Genomic DNA, 26,724 nt, shown 5'->3' on the forward strand with positions numbered 1-26,724 from the left:
CGCGAGATCATGACCTGAGCTGAAGTCACTTAACCAACTGAGCCACCCAGGAGCCCCAGCATACCTGCTTTTCTGAAATTAAAAGAAATATATACTCTTCTAATTATCAAATACTTTTCACTTTAGAGGTTTAAAAAAAAGTTAGAAAAAATTTAGAAATTTGGGGAACATTTTAGAAAAAAAAAGCATCCAAAAGAATATAAAAAGTACTATAATCCCATTGTCCCTAAAAGACCCAAACATAAGACCTTCTTTTGGTATGCCCTTCTGAATTTTTTAATTTGGGTGCTATTGTCTCCTAAATGACCATGTACAGTTGAACCTTGAATTAGTTAAGTTTCTGGGGAGTCAAAGTTATATGAGGATTTCGGCTGCCTGAGATGTCGATGCCCCTTACCACCTCTTTGTTCAAGGATCAGCTGTATATAAAAAACACCTTAAAGGACAGAAATAGCTCTTCAGAGTAACAAGTTTCTGGATGTTTATCTGGCGAGATGAGATTAAGAACCTTCTTATGCATAGTAAGTAGGAAAAAAATTGAGCAGAAAGGGTAAAAGTAAAAATTTGATTTTATAATAGTTCATTGAAAACACTGTGCTGGGCCCCAATGCTACCTTTTATATTTAAAGGACTCTTTAATAATGATTTTGCTCTTTATTCATTCATTCATCAAAGATGTATAGAATGCCCGTCATACTCCAGACACTCTTAGATTCTTTCTCATTTAATTTGTACTACACCCATGCGAAGTAGGTATTATCCTCATTTTATAAGCAGAAAATTGAGGTTAAGAGTTGTTAAGCTGACACATAGCCTCTGAGGTTGTGTGATATATATATATCATATATATATATATATATATATATATGATACATATATATATGTGATATATATATCACATATATATATATATATTAAACGTTTATTTATTTTTGAGAGTGAGAGATAGAGACAGAGTGCGAACTGGGGAGGGGCAGAGAGATAGGGAGACACAGGATCCCAAGCAGGATCCAGGCTCTGAGCTGTCAGCACAGAGCCTGACTCGGGGCTTGAATTCACGGACCGTGAGACTGTGAGATCGTGAGATCATGACCCAAGCCGAAGTCGGATGTTTAACCGACGGAGCCACCCAGACGCCCCTGAACTGTGATTTTGAATCTGCATCTCCCAGTTTGCATTTTTCTAAACTCTCCTATATTTGTCAGGGAGTAGAAACATGGGAGAGTAACAATTAGTATATTTTTTAATTTTTTTAATGTTTATTTTTAACGTTTTTTTAATGTTTATTTATATTTGAGCTGTCAGCACAGAGCCTGACGTGGGGTTTGAACTCACCACCCACTAGATCATGACCTGAGCCGAAGTCTGATGCTCAAAACACTGAGCCACCCAGGTGCCTGACAATTAGTATATTTTTAGAAAGCAACTGTGCAAATTCTCTTCCTTTCATTTAAGTCACAATGCTATCTATATTCAGTTACGTCATTGTGGGCAGGCTTCTAGGTGTCTTTAAGTGGAACCTGAGCATATTAATGGGAGTGAATTTGTTCTTCTCAGTTATGAAGGATTTGAGAGAAATGTTCCTTATGGTACTGGGAATCCAAATAACAAGATGCAATGGTGATACTATGGAAAGGTATCCAGGACCTAGAACTAGCAACTGACATAGAGTAAGCACTCAAATAACAATCACTGATGTTTATTAGTGTTCATTCACTCTGTTCTATACTCTTTGCTTGTATTCACTGGTTCAATCCTTACAACAACCCTAAGGGCATTTCTATTATTGTTTCTATTTTATAGGTGAGAAAATTGATGCATGAGTTAATGAACTTGCCAAAGATCACACTCAATAAAAAAGCTGGAATTCTGTCTTCAGATCCCCTGCTCTTAACTATACTATAAATCTTTCAATTAAATGGATGACATTCTGGGATCATGAAAAATGGAGAATATTCTAGCTCCTAAATATGAATCTACCAGTATTACTTTTTTCAGTTACTTAAAGAGGTGGGTGATTGTGCAAACGACAAAGTTAATGAAAAGACCCTGGTACTTGATAAGGTAGAAGAAAGGCACCCGAATGCCTGATATTCTTTATGTAAGGTGCTATGTTAAATCTGTTTTTTTGTTTTGCTTTTTTTATTCTCAACATTTGGACTTCTTGCAACACCGTGCAAAGCGCAATGCAGCTCAAAATGTAAATGCAGCTTTTAGGAGCCCAGGGCTGAGCATATAAACTGCTATGTGTACACCCACATCAGGTATGTAACAGGACTGACGGTATGACAGGCAATTATAAACGGCGGCCGTGCAATGGTCATGAAGGTCATCCAGCAACCAACAGTTTCGTGTCGAATACTGAGGAGGTTAAGTGCACCATCACACAAAACGGACGCCTGGGCTCATTCTCATTAGCGCGCTTTTCATTACCTAAGTCCTCTCTTTTCGTGACTGTGCAAAAGTAAGCGGGCCTGGCTTCCCGCGCTGGGGACCTAAAATGCCATAAAGCAGAAGGCCAGTCGAGGCCCTTCCGGGCATCCGGCGAACCCGAGACGAAACAAGGCCAGCCCAAGGTCGGAGGGTGCCCCAGGTCCGCCCTCCAGGGTCCGTGCGGAGCGACGTCCGCATTTCGCAACCCGCCGCACGGGCGGTCGGAAATCCAGCAGCTGCTGGATGACACCGCTCTCCGCCCAACTCCGCGATCCGCTTCTGCTTACGGGGTGCGGCCGAGCCAGGGCCAGGCGAGGACCAGGAGCCGCGGGCTGTTGCCTCGCGGGACCAGCCGGTAACGCCAGGGCGCTCAGAGCAGGGCGTGAGCGACAGCCCCGGGGCTCCGGTCACGTCCCACAGCTGACGCTGCGCACACCTCTCCCCGCCGGCTGCGCGCCGAGGGGCGAGGCTGCCTGCGGACCGGGTTCCCAGCGCTGTCCCCATTGGGCCAGGGAATGCTGGCGCGAAGGCCCCGCCTCCGGCCAGGCCCCGCCCCCCGGCGCCGGCGTCAACGCCGGCGCTCGCGGCGCTGACGTGTCCGGGCGGGCGGTGGCGGCTCCACCCGGCGCCGGCAGCCACTCGTCGCTGCGAGAGAGGGGCGGGGTGGCCGGGGCCGCGCTCCCCGGGGCCAGCTCGCGGCCCGCCCCGCCGCCCCGGCCCCCCGGATGAGGGTATATATTCGGAGCTGGCGCGGGACGCCGAGGAGTGGCCGCACGGAGCCGGAGCCGGAGCCGGGCGGAGCCGTGGTCACGCTGAGGGAGGTGAGCGGCTCCCCGCCCAGTCGGGTCTCCTTCCCCCGCCACCCGCCAGCCTAGAGGGGACGCCGGGGGCCCGGCCTCACCACGCGCACGCTCCCGGGGCCACGTCGGTGCTCGGCGCCCGAACCTGGCCCTGGCGGAGGAGTCCGCCCCGCGCGCCCCGCAGGCGCTTCCCGAGCTCGGAGACCCAGCTGGGGAGGGCGCCCCTCCCCCGGCTTTGGGGGGGGGGGACCCGGATGGGGCAGTGCTTGCAGTCGGGGGTTTGTCGAGCTGCGGGGAGTGGGCCTCACCTGGATGGGGGGCGGGAGCCTTGAGGTTCTCCGGCCGGGGCCTTGCGGACAGGTTCGGCGAGCTCGGGGACCGCGGGGTGGGGACAAGCGGTCGTTGGAACTGTCCGCTGGGAAGGGGGCGGGCTGGCTGGCATATGAGAGGAAGAGAATTCTGAGGGCGTTGACGGGAGGAGTGGAGACACCTGCGGGGGGATGTGAGCGGGGGACAAAGCCTGCTTGCCCCTTTTGGTTGGTTGGTTGGTTGGTTGGCTGGTTTGAATGCTGGTAGTGGGAGAGGGTGGAGATTGCGGGCTTTCCCCGGGCTTGGCCAGGCAGGAGGGTGGGGATTGGAGGGCTGAGAGCACACATGTGCTGAACATATGGCTTCCTGAAGATTTTATTAAGTTTGGCCTGATGCTCTTCTATGTTTATTGTGCCCCGTTTGTGAAACGTGAAATCAGGTAGCAGCGATGATGGTAATAGGATGTCATTCTGCAGTGCTTTTCGTTTAAGGACTTTTAAGGTGAAATTTTTAGGTGTGGACCAGGGGTTTACAGGAAGCTGAAGGCAGTTTCTGTACCCTGACTGTTGGTGAGTTGGCTCACTTAGCTGGGATTAAGAAAGACTCCGTAGGGTGTGCCGCCAAGCATTTATAGGATTCAGTGGTTATGGCTCAAGTCCAAGGCTGTTTTTCTAAAGTTCTAAGAAGTTTACTTATCAATTTTGGGGGGCATAATATAGCAGCGGAGATAGGGGCAGGAAGAAGACCAGAAAAGGAGAGGAATTTCTTTCATACTGGCATTTAAATTCTAATAAAGGTATATTTGATAATGGCAGAGTTTTACCAAATTTGTCATTGTTTTTGATGCAGATGTATTAGGCTATGGGCATATACCAAATTCTGTCATAATTTCTACAGCAGATCCTTAACTTTTTCAGACTTTGCTTGTCAAAATAAAAATCCTGGTCTAACTCTTGTATTTACGACTGCTTACGATCACACACACATCCACACTTCTCTCTTACCAGAATTATTGGGGAAAATGCTACTATTTTTGTGGTTATTTTTTTGCTTCAAAAAAACCCATGGATAAATTATTCTTACTCAAAACCCAAGTATGATTGTTCTGTCGGGAGCATTTACACAGTTATATAACTTGGCACTTGTGATCTTGTCAACCTTTGCAGACCAACAGTGGTCTAAGGCCAGGGATCACAGTTTAACCTATAGGGGGGAAAATGTAACCTATAGTTGTCTTATTTGCATGGATCCATTTTTCCCAGGCATCTGAAGGTGGATGGCTGTCTAGTGACTTTTTTAGGAAAAGATTGATTTATATCTTAAAATGTTATAATTTTATGTTTGCATATGTGTTTTAATAGGCAGAGGTCTCTCCAATCTTGCCTCTCCTTTGAGGGTGTGTGAGGAAGGCTGGTTTTATCGTCTTCATGAGGAAATGTGTACCCAGGGAGGTGGAACGATTTACACAGGATCAAATGATGGGGAGGGACCAAGAACTAAGACTCCTAGGTCCTCAGTTACATGGTTCCCTGATCTTCCCACTACAGTATGTTCCTTTAAATCTGGAGCTCCTTTAAATACTGTAGTATAGATGCGACCAAGGCCCCCATTCCTTGGAAAGTGGTTTGATGTAAAACTCTCTCAACTGTCTGGTTTTTTGTTTGTTTGTTTGTTTACTTGATGTATTTTTTTTAAGTTTTAAAATTTGTTTATTTTGAGAGAGAGTGAGTGAGTGGGGGATGGGCGGAGAGAGAACCCCAAGCAGGCTCTGGCATGGTCAGTGCAGGGCCCCAGGTGGGGGTCGAACTCTTGAACCATGAGATGACCTGAGCTTAACCGACTGAGCCACCCAGTGTCTCTACATGATGTATTTTTTTAATTAAAAAATAATGGTGTTCTGTCTCTTGAAACCTTTTATCAATCAACAGAAATGCCGTTTAATATCCTAATGCGTGGCCAAGGCTCAGTCTTCTGACTTTTTTTTTTTTAATCCGTCTACACTTGCCAGGGATCTCTTTCGTTTGATAACTTAATATCATGTATGGTGATGACCTTGGAAGTTTTATCTTTAGCTCCAGTAGTACCTCTGAACTTTAGACTACTACATTCTGCTGTCTCCTCGGCATTTCTATTTGGATCTCTAATAGGCATCTTGAACTTAACGTGACCAAAAGTGAAGTATTGATTCCCCCACTCTAGGCACCTAGTCCTAAACCTGCCCTGCTCCTACTGTTCCCCACTTCAGCAAATGGCACCACCACTCGAGAGTCCTCTTTGCTGGATTCCTAGCTTTCTCTCTGTCTCCACATTCCATCCATTACTGAATCCTGTAGGGTTAGAATCCACATTTCATCACTGCTCTAAGCCAATGTCATCTCATCTAGACTATTGTGGAAGTTTCTTTAAAAAATTTTTTTATATTTATTTATTTTAGAGAGAGAAAGACAGAGATGAGTGGGAGGAGGGGCAGAGAGCAAGGGAGATACAGAATCTCCCTGAAGCCAACTCCAGGCTCTGAGCTGTCAGCATAAGAGCCTGATGTGGGGCTCGAACTCACAAACAGCAAGATCATGACCTAAGCCGGAATCAGACACCCGGCTGTTTGAGACACCAACCATCTGCTTGCTTCTACTTTTGCCGTCTATTAGTCTTCCCCCCACCTAGGAATGGAATGATCCTTCTGAGGCCTCAGTCAGACCGTGATGCTCCCCTGCTCCACGTTCTCCAGTGGCTTCCTCAAACCCAAAGTTTTTACTTTGACCCCAAGGGCCTACTTGATCTGCCCAGTGTCCGTCCGCCTCCGTCACTGGGGCTCACCTTGCTCCTGCTGTGTTGACCTTGCTGTTCCATGTACATGTCACACGTTGCTGTTTTACAACTGCTGCAGTTACAGCTTCCTGTCCCTAGAATGTTCCTCTCCAGGATTCTGACTTGCTTGCTCTCTCTTCATTCGTACGGACCGTCACATGTCCCAGAGGTCCTCCCCAACTACCCCATTTAAAATACCCCCCATCACCTTGTTGGGCTTTCACCCCTTAGCCCACTTCTTTCTGCCTGACGTTTTATGCCTGTCCCTTGTACTGGAACGCGGCATGCGCATTGTCACCTTGTGCATTGCCGTGTCTGTGTCACCTACATGAGCGCCTGGCAGACAGTGAGTGCTCGTTAACTATTCAGGGAATTAACAATGGCACGTGACCGTGAAATAATGTTCCTCCATAAACTGTCTACTGATGGATCTTTGCATGTGAAAAGGAGACTTTCAGCAGCAGCCTGTTCGTTGGAGGGTAGGCTCGTCATCTGTCTCCCAGTGGAAGTAGCACTGAGACAAGTTCAGCCTCATCCGCCCATTTCCCAGCACTGTGCCTTGTTCCTTGAATACGGTTATTTTCCAGAGCCGGTTTTCGTGCTCTTCCCACTGGCTGGAGTTTCTTCTACCGCTTGCATTTTTGGCAGGCTTCTTTTTCTCCCACAGTGCCCGACTCAGCAGCTCTCCGGTTCTGGAGGCTGCAGTCGGTGGTCTGGAGCGCAGTTTCGCTTTTATAATAGTAGCTGATGACATTCACGGAGGGCTTTTTTAGGTGTTAAATGCTTTTCATTTGAGTTCAGGAATCCTCTCAACCTTAGAGGTAAGTACTGTTTTTACCCTCATTTTACAGACGAGAAAAATTGAGGCACAGAGAAGTTAAGTAACTTGCTCAAGGTCACAGAATTAGGAAATAGTGGCGTGGGGGTCTGAACTCAGCCGTGCTGACTGAGCCCAGTTTCTACCAGTTACACTGACCCTCTTAAATGAGACCTTGGGTTGAATTCTTTGTCTTTCCTCTGTGTATGGAAGTTATTATTGTCTGATGGAAAGATCATAGGCATGGGAGTCAGGTTTATCTGGGTTAAAATTCCTGATTTTCTACCTACTGGGTAAGTAGCCTTGGGCAGATTACTTAATCTCTTTGAGCCTCGTTTTCTCATTGGTTGTAATTTCACTTATGCCTCCGAACCTGGTGAAGAAAACTCTATTATTCCCATTTTGCAGATGCAGATAACAGAGTCGAAGCTATCTATGACTTGGCCCAAGCAGTAGAGCCAGGAATAAAAGTCAGTTCTGTTTGATTCCTTAATCAATAAAGATTTGCTTGAATGAAGCTAGAGTATGTGAGGCAGGCCTTTAAGGATGAGTAAGATTTCGGTACATAGGAGAGTCTAAAGGAAGTACTTGGACGTAAGGATGAGGGTCTTAGGTGACAGCAGGTAGAATTGTGTCCTACCCTGATAATAAGGTTTCATTTTTGCTTCATATGGGAGCCTTAATTTCGTTAGGAATTGTTGGTAACTCGTAGAGTGCGTTTCATAAGTAGTACCATTCATTTCACCCTTGAAACATTACATCCCTGAAGTAAATCTAAATAACAAACCCCAAATAAAAGTGGGGAATATAAGTCACTCAATCTCATGTGCTAGTCTAATTTGAAGTTGATTTTATAAGAAGAATCAGGAAGCCAGTCTTTCGGTTCACTTTGAGAGGGCACCTTATTTAAAGAAAAAATTATAGAGGCCATGTGCCTGTCTTCTTTGGGATGATAATACCTTTCCTGAATTTATTCTGGAGTGGGCACTGGCTACTGAGAATTTTCTGGTTTGGGTTAACATGCTCAATACCGATTGCCAATACCAATGACTTTTTATGTAATAATGCTTTTTAAATTGACATCTTTACTCATCCTGTGAAGTTCCGCATCTCCCTGTCCTGTGCATTTTCTTTCTCCACGCTGTTGGTTTGTGAACTCTTTTCTGCAAAGTGAGATGTCAGAACATCAGTTGTGTCTGTATTTCTGATTAAAATACAAATAATGTACTCTCTCTTTCACTATTCTCCTCTTTTACACACGCGCGCGCGCGCACACACACACACACACACACACGCTCACGTTCACAGTCTTTCTCCTGAGAGACCATATAGCATAACGGTTAAGAGTGTGAATTTAAGAATCAGGTTGTCAGGGTTTGAATCCGGGCTCAATCACTTCACTAGTTTGGGACCTCAGGCAAGTTATCTCTGTGGCACAGTACTTCCTCTGTAAAGTAATCCCAGTAGCTGTACCTTAGCATTGTTTTGAGGGTTAACTGCATAAGCATCTGTAAAGCAATTAGTATTGTACCGTCATAAGCGCTCTGCGAGCGGTAGGCGGTGTGATCGCCACCTCAGGGAACCCTACTGGAGGTTGTCTTCATCTGAGTTTGTAAATGGTGTTTGGTTTAAGAGTCCTGATGAGATAGATTCCGTCATTAACCCAGGTGAGGCCCAGGCACATTAAGTAACTGAGCGGAACTCCAGAATATTGCTCTGAACTACCATGTATATTACCTACCACTGTTCTAAAGGTAGAAGATAGAGGGCTGTTTCTTCGGTACCTGTCTTTCCCGTCCTTCACTTCTAAGCAGTTGTAAGGGGGTGATGATTCTTTACAGCGACCCTCCAAGTTTTCCCCTTTCCACTTATTTCCTTTGCCAACTAGTCTGGTTCAGATCTTTGGGCTTCTATCCCTGTGATTGTCTTTGAACTTGTTTTCCTGCTTCTCGTTGTCCCTCCTTACCATCTATTTTATGCTATTGCTCTTTCTCTGAAGTATGGTGACACTGCCCTTTGAGTAATCCGTTGTCGGCATCTTGTTACTGTTAGGTCTAAATCCCTTTGCTTGGGTTGAGGCTTTCGTGGTTTAGCCCTGCCCTCCATCACTTCCCATCATTCTGCAGAAAGCTCCAGCTTCTTTACTGCTCTGTCACACATGCCTGTCCTGCTCGCTTTCTCATCTTATCTGTAATCTGCTCGAGCCCTTGAGATACAGCTGATCATGCATCCTTTGTGAACTCTTTCTAGACAATGCCTGCCTTCTCTTGCATTTATCTGTAGTAGGCAAGTAGACTAAATATTTCCTCTTCCTCTGGTTTTGTTTAGTACTACGCACTTTAACATTTTGCTATATATATTACATGGTCTTATCTGTTGATATGTGTGCATTGCTTGTCACTTTAGGTTCAATTCTTAGTAGAGAAATTCTCTAGAAGTTGTTATTGAAATCAGACGTATTTTTCATGATTATAGGTAGTCCCATCTTGAATTTTGTTATATTCTGAATATAACAGAATCATTTCCATCATTAGTGCAAAAAGGAGAACAGTTGGTGTATTAAGAAGTCAGGTGTTCTTTCAGTGGGAGCTCATGGTCAGGGGCAACTGAGTGGGCTAGTCAGAGTGTGTACCCTGGAATTAGACCGCCTGGGCTCATATCCCTGCTCTGCCTGTTGGCCCTGTTGTGTTGCCTCTCTGTGCCTCAGTCTCCTCCCTGGTAAAGTAATCAAGATAACAGTACCTGTGTTGTATAGCTGGCAAAAATCAAATGAGACCACATAGGTAAAGTTCTTAGTGCAGTACTTGGTATGTAATCCTAATGATTATTGTCTTCCAAGTTTTTCATTTATTTTTATTTAAACAAATTTTAATTCCAGTATAGTTAACATTCAGTGTTATATTAGTTTCAGGCATACGATATGATTCAATAATTCTGTACTCACCATGTGCTCATCATGACAAGTTCACTCCTTTTTTTCCCCCTTACGTTTATTTATTTATTTTGAAAGAGGTAGAACGAACAGGGGAGGAGCAGAGAGAGAGGGGGACAGAGGATCTGAAGTGGGCTCTAGCTGACAGTAGAGACCCACTGAGGGACTCAAACTCATGAGCCACGAGATCATGACCTGAGCCGAAGTCACATGCTTAACCGACTGAGCCACCCAGGCGTCCCACAATGAGTGCCCTGCTTAATCCCCATCACCTATTTCACCCATCCCCTCACCCCTCTCCCCTCTGGTAACCATCAGTTTGTTCTCTTCAGTTAAGAAAGAGCCTGTTTCTTGGTTTGTGTGTGTCTCTCTCTTTTTTTCCCCTTTGCTTGTTTGTTTTGTTTCTTAAATTGCACATATGAGTGAGATCATATGATATTTGTTTTTCTCTGCCTGACTGATTTGGCTTAGTGTTACACTCTCTAGCTCCATCCATGTTGTTGCAAATGGCTGAATAACGTTTCATTATATATACTTATGTATACACACACGCCCCACCACACCTTTATCCATTCATCTGTGGATGGACGCTTGAGCTGCTTCCATAATTTGGCTGTTGTAGGTAATGCTACAGTAAACATAAGGGTGCATGTATCCCTTTGAATTAGTGGCTTTGTATTTTTTGGGTAAATACCCAGAAGTGTGATTATTGGGCCATAGGGTAGTTGTATTTTATCTTTTTGAGGAACCTCCATACTGTTTCCACAGTGGCTGCACCAGTTTGCATCCCCAACGACAGTGCACAAGGAAGGGTTCCCCTCACCCTCACCAACACTTGTGTTTCTTGTGTTTTCTGTTTTAGCCATTGTGACTGGTGTGAGGTGATATCTCACTGTACTTTTGATTTGCGTTTCCCTGATGTAGAGTGCTGCCGAGCATCTTTTCACATGTCTCTTGGCTATCTGGATGTCTTCTTTGGAGAAATGTTTGTTTACCTCTTTACAAGTTGGATCTGTCACAAATCTTGTGAGGGAAAGGCAGAAGTTAACTTCTTTAATATCAAGTGTTCTTTAATGTACTTATTTGTAGTAGGAAAAGCTCTGGTTTTGAGGTTGGACTTTGACCTGCTGTTGATTCCTCTTTTCTTGTAGGTTTACAGGCCCAGAGATTATACCTCTGTCTTCACCACCACCAGAGCATTATGAATGTTAATGATCTCAAAGTCAGGTTGTCCAAAGCTGGACAGGAACACCTGCTACAGTTCTGGAATGAGCTGGATGAAGCCCAACAGGTAGAACTTTATGCAGAGCTCCAGGCCATGAACTTTGAGGAGCTGAACTTCTTTTTCCAGAAGGCCACTGAAGGATTTAACCAGTCGTCTCAGCAAGAGAAAATGGATGCCCGCATGGAGCCTGTCCCTCGAGAGGTGTTGGGCAGTGCCACCAGGGACCAGGATCGGCTGCAAGCCTGGGAGAGTGAAGGTATGGGCATGGAATGTTCATTTTAGAGTTTGTAATGAGGGGCGCCTGGGGGGCTCAGTTGGTTAAGCGTCCGACTCTTGATTTCAGCTCAGGTTGTGATCTCACGGTTTGTGAGTTCAAACCCTTCGTGGAGCTGTGTGCTGGCAGCATGGAGCCTGCTTGGGATTTTCTCTCTGTCCCTCTCTCTCTGCCCTCTCCTGCTGTCTTTCTCTCTCAAACATAAATAAACATAAATAAATACATTAAGCAAGTTTGTAATGAGCTACACCAGCGGTATTAAAGTAGCCGGATCATGTAATTATTATTTGGACTCTCCTCTTCCCTTCAACCAGGTGACTGATCAGAAAGTGACAGATGATGGTGCCCAGACTTCTGCAGCGTCACCCCACCCCCCTTCTCATTGCTGTTCCCCGGTCTTCTCATTCAAGTGTTGATGTGCCTCTAGTCTCTTTGCTCATTTCCATGCTTCTACATTTCCCATCCTGAAGCACAAGTTAAATGTTTCAGTTTATGCTGGCTTACTCTAAAAACCTTCCCTAGCCCGTGTTTCCAGCCTGGTCTCCTGTACTTCCATCCGTGCCTCCTGTCCCACACATCTTAGCTGGACCAAATAATTCACCTCTCCCTGAACGTTATGTCTTTCCTGCTCTTTGCTTGCGCTTCTAAAAAGAAGCACCTTGGACCGGCCTCTGCCCCTTCTCTGTGTGGCTGGATCACCTTGAAAGGCCATCTCCCCGAGCTGTGCTGTGCAGTGTGGTGGCTCTGCCGTGTGGACAACGTGTCCTCATTCTTTAAGGTTCCTTGATCATGACTTCTTCTTCAGCGAGCCATGTTGGAGTTCCTTGTTCGTGTTTCGCTTTGCTTCTGTTCTTTCTTAGATTACGAGCTGTTTATGTCTGTCTTCGACGTTACATAGTAGACTCCTAAAGAACAGCCCGTGTCCTCCTTGCCCGTGTACGTCGCACCGCATTTAGAACGGGGTTTTGCAGTCACACGTTGGTTGATAAATGTTTGTTGCATCGTCTCAGTGTTTCTTCTCCTAAAGTGTATCATAACGTCTGTCCCCATAGCTAGTTCTACTTCTGCCTTTCAGAATGGCAGAATAGCCGAAGTGTGCCATTTTTGGTGGAGTTAAGAGCTGTGGTTTTTGTAGGCCGCTGCCCCTCTGTGAGTAAGAGTTGACGACACGGTACAGCTCGGCCCTCGAGTGTTTGTACATGCTCCTTGTCAAACCTCATTTCCTCAACTCTGGAATGAACAGATGGGGCTGATACTTTTTTTTCCTTTTTAAAAAATGTTACTTTATTGCAAAAAAAAAAAATACGAAAATAACAGAAACACTGCAGAGAAATTGCCCTAAAGCTTATCAAATCTATTTTTATTTGCTCACATTGCCACCTAGTACTTGATTATATGTATATTTACTTTTATAGATGTGGAATAATATTGTAGATACAGTCTTGTAGTCTGTACTTGTACCATACTGTTGCTATTAAAAACATTTCTTTTTAATGTTTATTTTTTTTGAGAGAGATCGAGAGAGATCGAGAGAGAGAGAGCAAGCAGGGGAGAGGCAGAGAGAGAGGGAGACACAGAATCTGAAGCAGGCTCCAGGCTCCAGGCTCCGAGCTGTCAGCACAGAGCCTGACTCGGGGCTTGAACTCACAAACCGCGAGATCCTGACCTGAGCTGCCGTTGGACGCTTAACTGACTGAGCCACCCAGGCATCCCTATTTTGTCTTGCGTTCTTTGGCATTCCCTGCCCCCACAAAAAAGAAAGATGATTGCCATCATCAACCTCTGTATACCTCTCCATATCTGTCTCTGGGCATACACATTCACTGATTTCCAAACTGTGTTTGGAAGGGATTCCACTGCTGGGGGGACTTCTCATGTGGCGGGGGGGGGGTGGGGGGTGGGGGGTGGGGAGGGATGGATACTAAGCAGCTTGGTCTCTAACGCCTTCATCTCCCCACTAAGAGCAGCTCTCCTTTGACATGATTTATGTATTTGATCTTTACACGAAGTTTTATTTAAAAAATACTGAAAATAATTGGGTGATCTCTAGGAGGTGCCCTTTTAGATCTGAAGTGCTTGCTGTTGGCTAACCTCTCTTCTTAGAATAGGGCTCTGCCACTAAGCTGTGAGAGAGTGACTTCCTGGTGGATCCTTCTGAATGGGGAGCTGTAGTGATCCTCTGGCCCTTACCAACCCTGGGCTCATTAATCCTCTGCTTCCATCCCCGGGTTTCAAAAAGGCTACTACAACGGAGCAGAAGTCACGCGGGGCTCTTTATACCCTCAGGTATCCCAGCTGCCTAGATTTCTCCTTGTGATTTTACGCGGATGAAGTCTTCTAAGTAACTTTTATGGAAAAGCCAAAGCTTTGACTTTATGTAATGGGGACCATGGGCAGCAATCAAAGCCTCCTATAACTGGAGTCTTCTTTATGATCTTTTTGCCGGAATCCATGGGACTAGTAGTCTACACGTATGACTTTCCGTTTAAACTGAAATCTGGAACTGTTGCAACCAACTACACTACAAGCAAGTACAAAACAAACTGCCTTTTGGCTGACTGTCAAGGGAACGATACTTATTTGTGGTTTAAACAGTAGGGGTGAAGAAGGAGACTTTGTCGCTCTTCATTCACTAGCCGGAAACTTCCACGTGTGTGCAAATTGATCACAAAGTAAAGTTTTTGCAGTAAGTTATCAAGGGGAAGAGATTGGTTGCCATTGGGGAGATTCTAATCATTGTATTTCAGATAGGAGGAAGATCCTGGCAGTTGTGTCAAAGACAATGCCGCCTGCTTCCCCTCCTTAGGATGGGGGAGATTGAAGCATTGTACAGTGTTTTCAGAATGTCTGGTGGTTACTGACACGAAAATGGACATTTTCACACCTAGGGTGGAAAATTATTTCTGAAGGATCAATACATAAGTGACCGCTGTGCTTTTTGTTGAAGAGATCGGATTCTAATTTAATTCTTTTTTTTTTTTTTTAGGATTTTATTTTTAAATTATCTCTACATCCAGTGTGAGGTTCGAACTTACAATCCTGAGACCAAGAGTGGCATGCTCCAGGAGCGCCTGGGTGGCTCAGTCCGTTAAGCGTCCGACTTCGGCTCGGGTCACGATCTTGCAGATTGTGGGTTCAAGCCCCGCGTCAGGCTCTGTGCTGACAGCTCAGAACCTGGAGCCTGCTTTGGATTCTGGGTCTCCCTCTCTCTCTGCCCCTCCCCCGCTCATTCCCTCTCTCTCTCTCTCTCTCTCTCTCAAAAATAAACATTTAAAAAAAAAAAAAAAAGAGTCGCATGCTCTACTGACTGAGCCAGCCAGGCACCCCTTTAATTCTTTTTTTTTTTTTTAATGTTTATTCATTTTTGAGAGAGAGCATGTGAGCAGGGGAGGAACGGGGGGGTGGGGGACAAAGGATCTGAAGCAGGCTGTGAGCTGACTGCAGTGAGCCCAGCACTCAAGAGCCATGAGGTCATGACCTGAGCTGAAGTCAGACACTCAACTGACTGAACCATCCAGGTACCCCCCTTTAATTTAATTCTTAAGACGTTCTGGCCAGTTGTAGAAAATGGAATGTAGAGGAGTAACTGAAAAATTCCTATTTTACAAAGCTGAGATATGGAGAGAGAAGTAATTAGAAACTTCTATGAGAATGTCGTTTTAGTAAAGATACATTGAGAAAATATGTTTGCTTGATTAAAAGAATCATCTTTATCAAAGAAATGTGTGCTTATACCGAGCACAAAACAGTCTTCCACTTTTATAATAGCCTATTAATATCTAGTATTAGCCTCTTTTGCCTGTGAGACATTTATGAAATTAATCTGAATGGTGCTTCTCTACTGTAGCACTGTGTTCAGAAAAATATATTCATAACATTACCTCCTATGTTTTCTGGAATCTAGTGCAGTGATATTATTGGTAGATTTGTTTTATTTTAAAAGTAACACGTACCGAGGCACCTGGGTCGTTCAGTCAGTTAAGCAGCTGACTCGTGATTTCATCTCAGGTCGTAATCTCACGGTTCATGAGATCAAGCCCCACGTAGGGCTCTTCCCTGGCAGCATGGAGCCTGCTTGGGATTCTCTCTCTGTTCCTCCCCAGCTTTCGCACTCTTTTTCTCTCAAAACAAATAAATAAACATTAAAAAGACTAAAAGCAACATGCTTATTTTAGAGAAATTGGAAAAATAACTAAAAATTATAAAGGAAAAAATATAAATCTCTGCCATCCCACAAGTCAGAGATACTCACTAGTATTATTTGATTGTATTTTCTTATATATACACACACTTTGGGATTATGGTTTGTGTATAATTTTGAGGCTTGTTTATGAATTTGTCATGAAAAGTTTCAAGCATATTTTGAAACAAATATTTAGAGATGAAAACAGTATGATGAACTCTCATATATGTATCACCTTGTTTAATACCAAAATTTTGCTACTCTTCCTCCATCTATCTCTCCTTTTCTTTTTCTTTGCTGTAATACTTTAAGAGAAATCTCAAACATCATGTTATTTTTACCCTAATTGAGTTCAGTATTCATCTCTGTGTATACGGATATTCTCCTACTCACGATGCTATTCTTATTCCTAATGAGATTCACAGTAATCCTCCAGTACCTAAAACTGGTTCAAATACGGTTTCCCTTATTAGTCTGCTTTTTGTATTTGACATTTTTGGGAAATGGTTGATCTCCCAAGTAATAGTTTTACTATTCTGAAAAGTTAAAGACTTAAAATATCTTTTTGAGTAACTTTCTTGGATAGTCTTCCTTTATTTCCACTTGTCGAATAGCCTGTTTACCTGACTCATCGTCCTGGGAGTGCTGACAGTTTAGATGGAAAGTTCTGGCAGGTGCTGTGCCTCGCCTGCACCTGTGCCGTCCTCCTCGTTTCGGGCGCGTGCCCAAGTCAGAGTGTGTGAGAGGAACTAGTCCAAGCAGGAAGTTATCCAGGAAGCGTTTGACCTATTTCAGGCCACTGTTCACCCTTCTCTTTGTTTCTTATAAATGTTATCAGGAAAAGTTCTCAGGCCATTGGGCCTACGACACCTGACTCTCCAAGGAGAGAGATGTCCTCCAGCCCTGGAAACTGCTCGTTCAGGCTTGATTTTCTTTTTTTTAAACCTCTGATTTGGTCTATAATAGGTCCCCTCTGTGGGAAAGTCATTAAATGCCCTGCAATAGAAGGATGGAAAGATGATATAGGGCTGTACTTTCTCCTTTTTTTTCTATATTTCTGCAGAAGTTTGGGGATAGAAGCTCATAATTTCCCAATCGTCACATGGGTTGAGTACATTAATAATTAACATTTTTCCAATAGGTGCAGTGGTGCCCACATAAAATTTATGCTGTGACAAAAACAGTTGGAAATCAAGTATTCTTGCCACGTAACTAAACAGCTTACCTAATTTTATTGGCCTGCTTAATTTCAAGCAGTATTTTATGTGTCATTGTAAGACAGATAACTAATTTATGTGTTACACACTTAAAAAGGTTTTTTTTTAACGTCTATTTATTATTGAGAGTCAGACAGAGCATGAGCAGGGGAGGGGCAGAGAGATGAGGAGACACAGAATCAGAAGCAGGCTCCAGGCTCTGAGCTGTCAGCACGGAGCCTGACGCGGGGCTCGAACTCATGAACCACGAGATCATGCCCTGAGCCGAAGTTGGATGCTTAACCGACTGAGCCACCCAGGCGCCCCATACACACTTTTTAAACATTGCACTTTTATTGCAGTGATGCAGCTGAGGTGGAGGAGGGCTTCAGCCAGCGAACGCACGGTCTGATACTGCTCTCAGCATCTGTAGCTGCGTTTGGTTCTTGAAATGCAGCTGGTCTACGGGCTTCTTTCTGTCCCCACGTTTTTCTCTGCTCATCAGTGAGATGCATAAGCTGGAAGAGGTTAAGGCAGAAACCTGTTTATTGTAAATACGTGTGGATTGTGTTGTAACTCATTGGAATAGCTGTGGTCCCACGGAGATGAGACTTGAATGTGGATCCGCCCACAGTCGTACACCCCGCGGGCATAATCTCAGTGCTGCTCTTCGGTCACAGTGATGGGATGGGTAATCAGGTCTGCAGACGGGAAAAAGATTGAAGAAAGCATGGCAGGCTGGGGCTTAGGAAGCATGTATTTGAATAAAGAAGGAGGCTGTTGTGAGCTGCTGGGTAGAGAGCTGTAAAACTGAAAACTTTGGAGAACTGGAATGAAGCAGTGCTTTAGGGAACTCATCCAGGGAAGAGAAAAGTGTAGACCGTGATACTGTGATAACTGGTTAGAGCCTGTGGAAAGCACTGGTTGGTGTTGGGTGGTCATCAGGTGACCTGAGCTGGGACATGGGGCTGGGACTTGGGGCTGGCTCCGGGAGCAGTCTCTTACCATTCATGGGCAAGGTGGCTGAGGGAGATAATTGACCTTGGGACTGAAGATAAAAGAAAGACATCAGAAAGGAGGACTAGAGCCACATTAACAATGAAACAACTTAAAACACATGTGCTCTGTGAAGAAAATAAATACGACAAAGAGAACAAAGGCCTCTGTGTCCACAGTATTTATCTGGGACTTTTTTTGAAGATGTTTAGAAATATTTCTGATTCTGACACCTTTGGAGGTATGTGAGGGTTCCAACAGACCAAAGTTATTTATCTGCAGTTCTGAAATGGTGCAAAGCCTGGTTTGCAGCAAAACCAAACTTGAACAGAGATGAAACTTTTTTTTTTTCAACATTTATTTTTGAGAGACAGACAGAGACAGAGTGTGAGCAGGGGTGGGGCAGAGAGAAATGGAGACACAGAATCTGAAGCAGGCCCTGGGCTCTGAGCTGTCAGCGCAGAGCCCGATGCAGAGCTTGAACCCACGAACCGTGAAATCATGACCTGAGCCAAAGTCGGACGCTTAACTGACTGAGCCACCCAGGCACCCCGAACAGACACAAAACTATTGATGAACTTTATTTATCCCACTTAATGGGATTACAGGGTCCAGTCTCAGATTTGCTGGAGGTAACATAGAATGCTGTGTATGTACTATATTTCATTTTCTACAGTTTGAAGAGTTCTGCCTTCTGAAGCAGATCTTTTTTTTTTTAATAAAGTGTATTTTTTTTTTTTTTTTTTTTGAGAGAGAGAGCATGCACACATGTGTCAGAGAGAGAGGGAGAGAAAGAGAATCCCAAGCAGGCTCCAGTGCAGAGCCTGATGCGGGGCTCAAACCCTTGAAACGTGGGATCATGATCTGAGCTGAAGTCAAGAGTCAGCAAATCTGACCCACGGAATTAGGTGTAAGGGATTATGGCCCTGTATTTCATTAAAATAATGCTTTTTGGGTCAGTGACAGCAGAATTAAATTTCTTCCCTAGAAACTGTGGTTTCTTTGATAGCTCAGGGAATAACCAAATGTAAAACCGTTTTCAAACTGCCTTGTGTTGTCCCTGTTCCCTTCGGAATGCTTCACTTCATCTCAGTCTTTGTTACATTGGGGGCTGTGGTGCTTGCTTCAGGGGGACACAGATGTGGGATGCTGTTAGAGATGTCAGTGTTTGGCAAATTTTGGAGAATGTGGGGCTCGACCCTGCGGCTTTTCCTTGTGGGGTGGTAGGTAAGAGAGATTAAAAAAAAAAAAAAAAGCACTTCTCATGAATTCAGTGGAAAAGAGAAGGGCGAGAAAGAGATAGGAAGGGAAGTTTACACCCTAAAAATTACGGCGCTGTAATGTATCTATCTGTTCAGTGTTTGGGTGTGAAGAGAGAGGCTGGGGACAGTGTAGTGCGTGGCGAATACGGGGTGAGGTTCCAAGCCTTATTCAGCTTTCCTAGTGTTGTGACCTTGGGCAAGACCTTTAATTTTTCTGAGCCTGTTATCTCTGATGTGGGGGAAATTAGACCTACCTCTTCGATTACGGTTACTAGTTAGGGTCTCCTGTTACTCCATATCTTATTATCAGACTCTGATAGGGTACAATGAAATGCCATGGAGAATATAAAAAGACAGTTCTGGGGGTGCCTGGGTGGCTTAGTCGGCCCCTCCGACTTTGGTTCAGGTCATGATCTCCAGGTTCGTGAGTTGGAGCCCCGCATCTGGCTCTGTGCTGACAGCTTGGAGCCTGCTTCAGATTCTGTGTCTCCCTCTCTCTCTGCCCCTCCCCTGTTTGTGCTCTGTCTCCGTTTCTCTCAAAAGTAAACATTAAAAAAAAAAAAAAAGACCGTTCTGCCTCTGGGCAAGGAAGCAAGAGAGAAAATTAGGTCTCGGGTAGCTGAGGTTAGCTTCACATCAGAAGTGAAAATTATGGGGATATCCAATGTCCTTTTAAGTTTTTTGATAGCTGGATAGTTGCTGTATCCTATCCTTGGGTTATACGTGTTTCCTACTGAAGATAGGTTGTAGAATTAGGACTGGGGAAAGTTTGGATTTTACAGTGGATTTGTTTAGAATATTTCTTTACGTTCTTGATATACTAGCATATTAGCTTTCGGAAGGCCTCATTAATACATCAAAAACGTAAAGACAAAGTTGGTGAATCAGACAAACCTGCATCACTAGGGATATAAAAATAATAATAATGGATGCTGGCTACCACTAGTCTCTCTGGGCCGGTGTGCAGTTCTGGGTAGTGACAAGCTTCATGCACAGGTCTGAGGATTTTAAGGCAAGTGTGAGATTCAGAAAACAAGAACAAAACCCATCAACCATTGCTTTATCTCATCTGGCATTTTCCGGCTTTTCTCGCTTCCCAGAGACCCAGCTTCTGTGTTGCCTCTCCCCACAAGCTCCTTTGCCTTGTGATGCTGACCTGGTCCGGGCTTCGCATAATGAGATGGCTCTTAGAAACCACAGAGGGCAAGATTTTGTTTTTGGTTTTTTTGTTTTAAATTCAAACCGAGAGCCTCTGTGGTTAGTAACATTTACAGTTTTACGTGTTTGCATTTGGATCTTAAATCCATCTTGAATTACTTTAATTCAGAGAATAATATTCTTATCCAGGCGTTATGTTTGGTTCTTACCTACTGCTGAGTGTTCAGCTGATGAAGACCGACAGGCTTGCAGGCAACAGAAGTAAATCATCAACAGAAAGACTCTGAGTTTCACATTCTTGTGAGCTGGTGTAGATGGCCCTTAAAAATCCCCCAACACGGGTGGGTGCATCTTAATCCATTCTGTTAATGAATAATTACATACAATCAAATGCACTAGTTGTAGGAGCTTTTGCCGTATTTATACACTCATGTAACCTCCACCCCAGTCAAGATATAGAACATTTCCATCACCCCCCGGAGTCTCCTGCTGCCTTTTTGCAGCCAGATCCTGTAAGCTTTTTCAGTTGAGTTAGGTTGCAAACCCAGGTGTCGTGCCTTCTTGACCACCATACTGCCTTGCTTTCCTGCGGGTTTCTTTTCTGTACATTTCCTGGAGGTTGGCGTGTCTGCTAAGTTTGCATGCTCATTGATGAGTTAATTGTTTATTACTGATCGATTTATAGGGCTGGAGGTAATTTAGTACCATCATCATTTATCCTGAAGCCTGGGTATCTTTTTTCATCCTTTTTCTTGACTTGCCACATCTAATAAGCGGTCAGGTACTTGTAAGACCTTCTGTTGGGCTTTGCCTTGTGATGTTACTGGAAAAAAAGTTTTTAACTCATTAAAGCATATTTTTCATTATTTGGTGTCTGGTTGAGTTCTATAATTAAAAAAAAATTTTTTTTTTTGATGTGTATTTATTTGTGAGAGAGACAGAGTGTGAGTGGGGGAGGGGCAGAGAAGAGGGAGACACGGAATCCGAAGCAGGCTCCAGGCTCTGAGCTGTCGGCACCGAGCCCGACGCAGAGCTCGAACTCATGAACTGTGAGATCATGACCTGGGCCACCCAGGTGCCCCCCGAGTTATACAGTTTTTTAATAGTAAAAATGTTTTCATTAACAAGATCGATATAGTTATTGATGATTATTTCTTGTTCTTTTTGCCTTAGGCAAATAGGGTGATTCTTTGCTGCTCCTTTTTATATGAGGAATCCTAAATGCTGAATTGTGGAGGTTTTGTGATACGAGTGTTTTCTTTTCCAGGACTTTTCCAGATTTCTCAGAACAAAGTGGCAGTTCTCCTTCTAGCTGGCGGGCAGGGGACGAGACTTGGTGTTGCATATCCCAAGGGAATGTATGATGTTGGTTTGCCGTCTCACAAGACGCTTTTTCAGATTCAGGCGGAGCGTATCCTGAAGCTTCAACAGTTAGCGGAAAAATACCATGGCAGCAAATGTATCATTCCATGGTAAGATATGCCTCATTAAGGGGGAGTGTGTGAACATATATCGGTCTACGATATTCAAAATACATGTAGACTTTATTCATAAGCAGACATGTTTCCTGTTACTAATGGTTTGCCCAGGAGCTGTAATTTACTGTCTACAAGTAATCTGTAGTATAACTAGGTAGCTGATTACTGTAGCCTTAATGCACAGCATGTATTCGCCTCTGACTTTTACATCCCTACCTGAGTACCTCTGGGGACTCACTGGGTTTTCTCAGTATGGAAAAAGAAACTTGATACTGATTGGTAGTTTGACTATAAATTTCTTTAAAGAAATTTTTTAAATTTATTTTGTGTGTGTGAGAGAGAGCAAGAGAGAGTGAGCACGAGCAAGGGAGGGGCAGAGAGAGAGGGAGACACAGAATCAGAAGCAGGCTCCAGGCTCTGAGCCGGCAGCACAGAGCCCGATGCGGGGCTCGAACCCACGAACTGTAAGATCATGACCTGACCCGAAGTCAGATGCTTAAATGACTGAGCCACCCAGGTGCCCTGCTGTATATAAATTTCTAATTGAAAATCCGTTTCCCTCTGAAATTTGAAGGTCTTGCTCTGTTGTTTCCATCATTGTTGTTGACAGGTCCATTGCCATTCTGTTTCCTGGTCTCTCCCTGCACACACCCCCCGGCCAGCATCTAAGGTCTCTTCTTATCTATGGCATCTGAAATTTCATGATGATGTGATACGAGTCTACTTTTAGTCGCTGCTCTGGGCACTATAGGAGTTCTCACAGTCTAGAAACCCCTATCCTTAAGTACCAGGCTATCTCGCTCTCCCCACAGCCCACCCTTCCCACACAACACCAGCTGAAAGCCCCACTGATTTCTCTGCTGGGGGCCATGCTGGATCCCCAGGGCCTGCTGGCAAGCTGTGCTCTAGGGCTCACCCTGGCCAGTGTCGGTGTCCTGAGCACCAAGAGACTGTGGGAAATTCTGCTCTGCTTTGTAAAAGTTTTTGATTTGGCTCTTAAATCTCTTTCCCAGAGCAGCTTTGGAAATACATTTTGAGGGGGAAACCAGCTGTGTGTTTGAGATCCCTCAAGTCCCTGATCTTGTTATTTTAGCCCCATGTGACCCAACCAAAGCTCTGTTGGTTTCTCTCTCCTTCCGCCTGGTCCAAGCTGGAGTTCCTACCACTAGCCTGTATCCCAAGTCGGCAAATACCCCCAGGAAAAGGCAGCAGCTGCGTATCCTTAGCCCCTCTTGGAAAGATTCTCACTGTCTGGAATTTGTTGCCATCCATGTTGCTTCTGTGGCTCTGTGATGCCTTTAAAAATAGGCTGTTGGTAAATTTCCCAGCTTTGCTAGCTCTTCTCAAGATGAGTATTGGCCATAAACTGTTTATTTCATCTTGATTCCTTCGGGGGGTTCTGCGGGACGTCTGTGTTCTGAGTGGCCGGTATTCTGTTTAAGGCCCTGGTTCCCGCCATCATGTTGGATTTTCTTCCCTCTTCTTCCTCACAGCTCAGGATCTCTGTGCTTTTCTGCTGCAGAGTGATTTAGCCACCTCTTTGTAGTTAAAGTTCAAAATACCCAGGATAATTTGTTAAGTAGACAGATACCTGGTATGGTGGGAAATTATACCATTTTCTTTATTCATTCAACAGATATTGCATACCTCCTTCTAGGTACTGGGGATAGATCAGCAACCAAAACGGACAAAAATCCCTCCTTAAATGTATGTGGTTTAGATTCTAGTAAGGGCAGGAGCTACTATAGTCACTAATTGTGGTTTTAGATAGGGTTTTTTTCTCCTTTGCCATACTAGCTGGGGTTGGATTTTTGTGAAAACAGTATAATTACACTTTTATGATTTTAAATGGAGGGTGAGCAGAGCCCAGATTACATTTCAAAACTTTAGTGAAAAGAACCAAAAGAGATCATTACACTGTATTACATTTACCCTTTTCTCCCTATTTATTTACAATAGGAGTTTTAAATTTAGAATACACCTTTCACAGAGTTCTAAAATGTTTATTTAAACCAGTTACAGGCTCTCTGTTGCAGGAGGTACGTGTCATATTGTCACATAGATGTATTTTACATGTAAAGGTTGATGAAATTACTGGAAGAAATTCCCCATGGGTAGCCGCTAATGCTCCCTTATCCAGGAAGAGGATGAAGGAGGTCAGAACAAAGAGGCAGTGTGCTCAGTGATTTTTTTTTTTTTTTTTTTTAGCTTAGAAAATAGACAAGATTGAATTGTGCCCTGATTCACATGACCCTATGGCTTAGAAGGTCTACTTTTCTCTTGCAAGGTATATAATGACCAGTGGCAGAACAATGGAATCTACAAAGGAATTCTTCACAAAGCACAAGTTCTTTGGTTTAAAAAAAGAGAATGTAATCTTTTTTCAGCAGGGAATGCTCCCTGCTATGAGTTTTGATGGGAAGATTATTTTGGAAGACAAGAACAAGGTTTCTATGGCTCCAGGTTTGTAAGCATGCTTACTTAAGGGTGACTAGAAATGGTAGTAACATAAGTCCTTCCATTTGGTTTTCTTCTTTTTTTAAAAAAATTTTTTAAAATGTGTACTCATTTTTGAGAGAGAGAGAGTGCGCGCGCATGTGAGCATGAGGGGGGGGAGGGGCAGAGAGAGAGGGAGACACGGAATCCGAAGCAGGCTCCAGGCTCCACGCTGTCAGCACAGAGCCTGATGTGGGGCTCGAACCCATGGACCATGAAATCATGACCTGAGCTGAAGTCGGATGCTTAACCGACTGAGCCACCCAGGCACCCCAGTGATTTGGATTTAAAAAATCAATGTTTAATTCATATTTAAAATTGTATCCCCATTTGGTAATGATTTAAAATTTTAAACTGAAAATACCAGCGGGTGACATGGTACACTTTCACAGTGTGAATGTCTGCCCGCGAGAGCAACTTGGGCAGCGTGCGGGGTACTCGGTGTCTTTACCCAGTGTTTTACATCAGCAGGGTTCGTGGCTGCATTACTTCTCGTAGTGAAAGATTGGGAACCGTTTGCTGTTTCATAAATAAGAGGTTAAATTGTAGTTTATCGATAGTAATGGTTCTCAAACTGTCCTAAAACAACTGTGGAGACCTAAATGACACAGAGAAGTAGTTTCAGGTTAACTTTCGATGGGAAGCGTGATGCTGCACGCCCAGTATGGCTGGGCCACCGCCGTGAGCGCCTGCAGGTGGCGTGTGCCCGCTGCAGCCTGCTAGAGGATCCTAGACCCGTCGGCACGCTGCCAGTGTAGACACATGCAGCGACCCTGACTGTGATCCCCACTAGAAAAATAACCGTGTGGACAGATTCATATCTATGTGAATCTTTGCTTGGAGGAAAGGCTGAAAGGGGACAAATAATAGTGTTAACGGTGGTAGTCTCCAGCTATAGGCTTTTGTGTCATCTTAATGCTTTCTTTCCTTCTTAATTATGGAACACTTTATTTTTAGCTTTATTTTTGTGAAGTCCAATTAAAAAAAATTTTTTTTAATGTTTACTTATTTTTGAGAGAGAGAGAAAGAGCAGGGGAGGAGCAGAGAGAGAGGGAAACATAGAATCCAGAGCAGGTTCCAGGCTCTGAGCGGTCAGCACAGAGCCTGACGCGGGGCTCGAACCCACAAACCACGAGATCATGACCTGAGCCGAAGTTGGACGCTTAACTGACTGAACCACCCAGGTGCCCCAAAGTTGTCCGTTTTTCAGGCTGAGGCTGCGAGTGTTGATGGAAGAAGTACTTTAAAGCAGCACTAAAAATAGATGTGAAAGAAGAGGCTTTTACCTATATTTATTTTAAATCTGACCTTCATATTAACCTGGTTTCCTAATGAGTTATTTGGTATAATATGCTCATGTATTTTTATTTTTGAGATGGGGGAAATTGTCAGTGATGGCGCTGTAAACACAGAGCTAACTTGAATCGTACAAATATTAGCAACGCTTGAAATGTTATGAAATAATCATTACTTGATAAATAATTTTATATTTCCCAATGTATTATGGGCTAAATGGTTAAAAGGGCGGAGTTAAAAAGAGAAGTATGGTCTTTGGGTTGCCTGGCCCTGCATTAATGTTATTCTCTCAGTTCTGCTAAATTACTTTCACAGTCATGTAGTCTCATATTTTGACACCCCCATTCTTCCTTACGGATACTTACTTTTCTTGACACTGTGATGTAAAACTGCTTTTCAGAGCTCTTCACCCCAGTTTGACAGCATTAACCCAGGTGACAGTTTGGGAGTACCTTCTGAATGGGTTTTGGTGTGCTACTAATGGGCTCTTTTATTTCCCAGATGGGAATGGTGGTCTTTATCGGGCGCTTGCAGCCCAGAATATCGTGGAGGACATGGAACAGAGAGGCATTTGGAGCATTCACGTCTACTGTGTTGACAACATCCTAGTGAAAGTGGCAGACCCCCGGTTTATTGGCTTTTGCATCCAGAAAGGAGCAGATTGTGGTGCAAAGGTAACACCTTTCCCAACTGTAGCGAGGCTCTAGGTGGATTTGTTCTGTCAGAATGTATATTCCAGGACTCAAACTAGAATTATTAGGGTGATTGGAATATTTTCTCTCTCTCCAGTAACTAAATTATCCCCCACCTACTTTTTCTCTTAAATTGGCAGCTTTTGATTCTAGAAATAATGTTCTGTGCTTGTGTGTGGATGATTTGTTAAGTACTGGGAAAGTGAATGATCATCACTAGGCCTGGGATGGATTCGTTAATATCAAGCTGTGTTTGGGGCGCCTGGGTGGCTCAGTCGGTTAAGTGTCCAACTTCGGCTCAGGTCACGATCTTGCACTTCGTGGGTTTGAGCCCCGTGTTGGGCTCTGTGCTGCCAGCTCAGAGCCTGG

The 26,724-nt window shown here is 44.2% G+C and overlaps 2 protein-coding genes across 8 annotated transcripts in view; both read left to right on the forward strand.

Moving 5' to 3' along the window:
* Window positions 1-1,946, forward strand: part of UHMK1 (U2AF homology motif kinase 1) — a 47,009-nt gene extending 45,063 nt beyond the window's left edge. For all 3 annotated transcript variants that reach the window (XR_008293372.1, XR_008293371.1, XM_053209798.1), the window contains one exon: window positions 1,804-1,946. Coding sequence is in view for 1 of the 3 variants with exons in the window: in XM_053209798.1 (XP_053065773.1) it covers window positions 1,804-1,905 (102 nt within the window). In the remaining 2 variants the exon portion in view is untranslated. The remainder of the gene's footprint in view (window positions 1-1,803) is intronic.
* A 1,168-nt stretch (window positions 1,947-3,114) lies between these two features.
* The window catches only part of UAP1 (UDP-N-acetylglucosamine pyrophosphorylase 1), a 55,340-nt gene continuing 31,730 nt past the window's right edge, over window positions 3,115-26,724 (forward strand). For 4 of the 5 annotated variants that reach the window (XM_053209796.1, XM_027075063.2, XM_027075065.2 and 1 more), the window contains exons 1-5: window positions 3,115-3,254; window positions 11,251-11,580; window positions 21,661-21,865; window positions 24,159-24,334; window positions 26,165-26,337. In XM_053209796.1, the coding sequence (XP_053065771.1) occupies window positions 11,301-11,580; window positions 21,661-21,865; window positions 24,159-24,334; window positions 26,165-26,337 (834 nt within the window). In that variant the 5' untranslated portion in view covers window positions 3,115-3,254; window positions 11,251-11,300. The remainder of the gene's footprint in view (window positions 3,255-11,250; window positions 11,581-21,660; window positions 21,866-24,158; window positions 24,335-26,164; window positions 26,338-26,724) is intronic. The other variant, XM_053209797.1, reaches the window with a different exon arrangement.

Source organism: Acinonyx jubatus, chromosome E4 (assembly GCF_027475565.1).
Source record: "Acinonyx jubatus isolate Ajub_Pintada_27869175 chromosome E4, VMU_Ajub_asm_v1.0, whole genome shotgun sequence".
NCBI lineage: Eukaryota > Metazoa > Chordata > Mammalia > Carnivora > Felidae > Acinonyx > Acinonyx jubatus.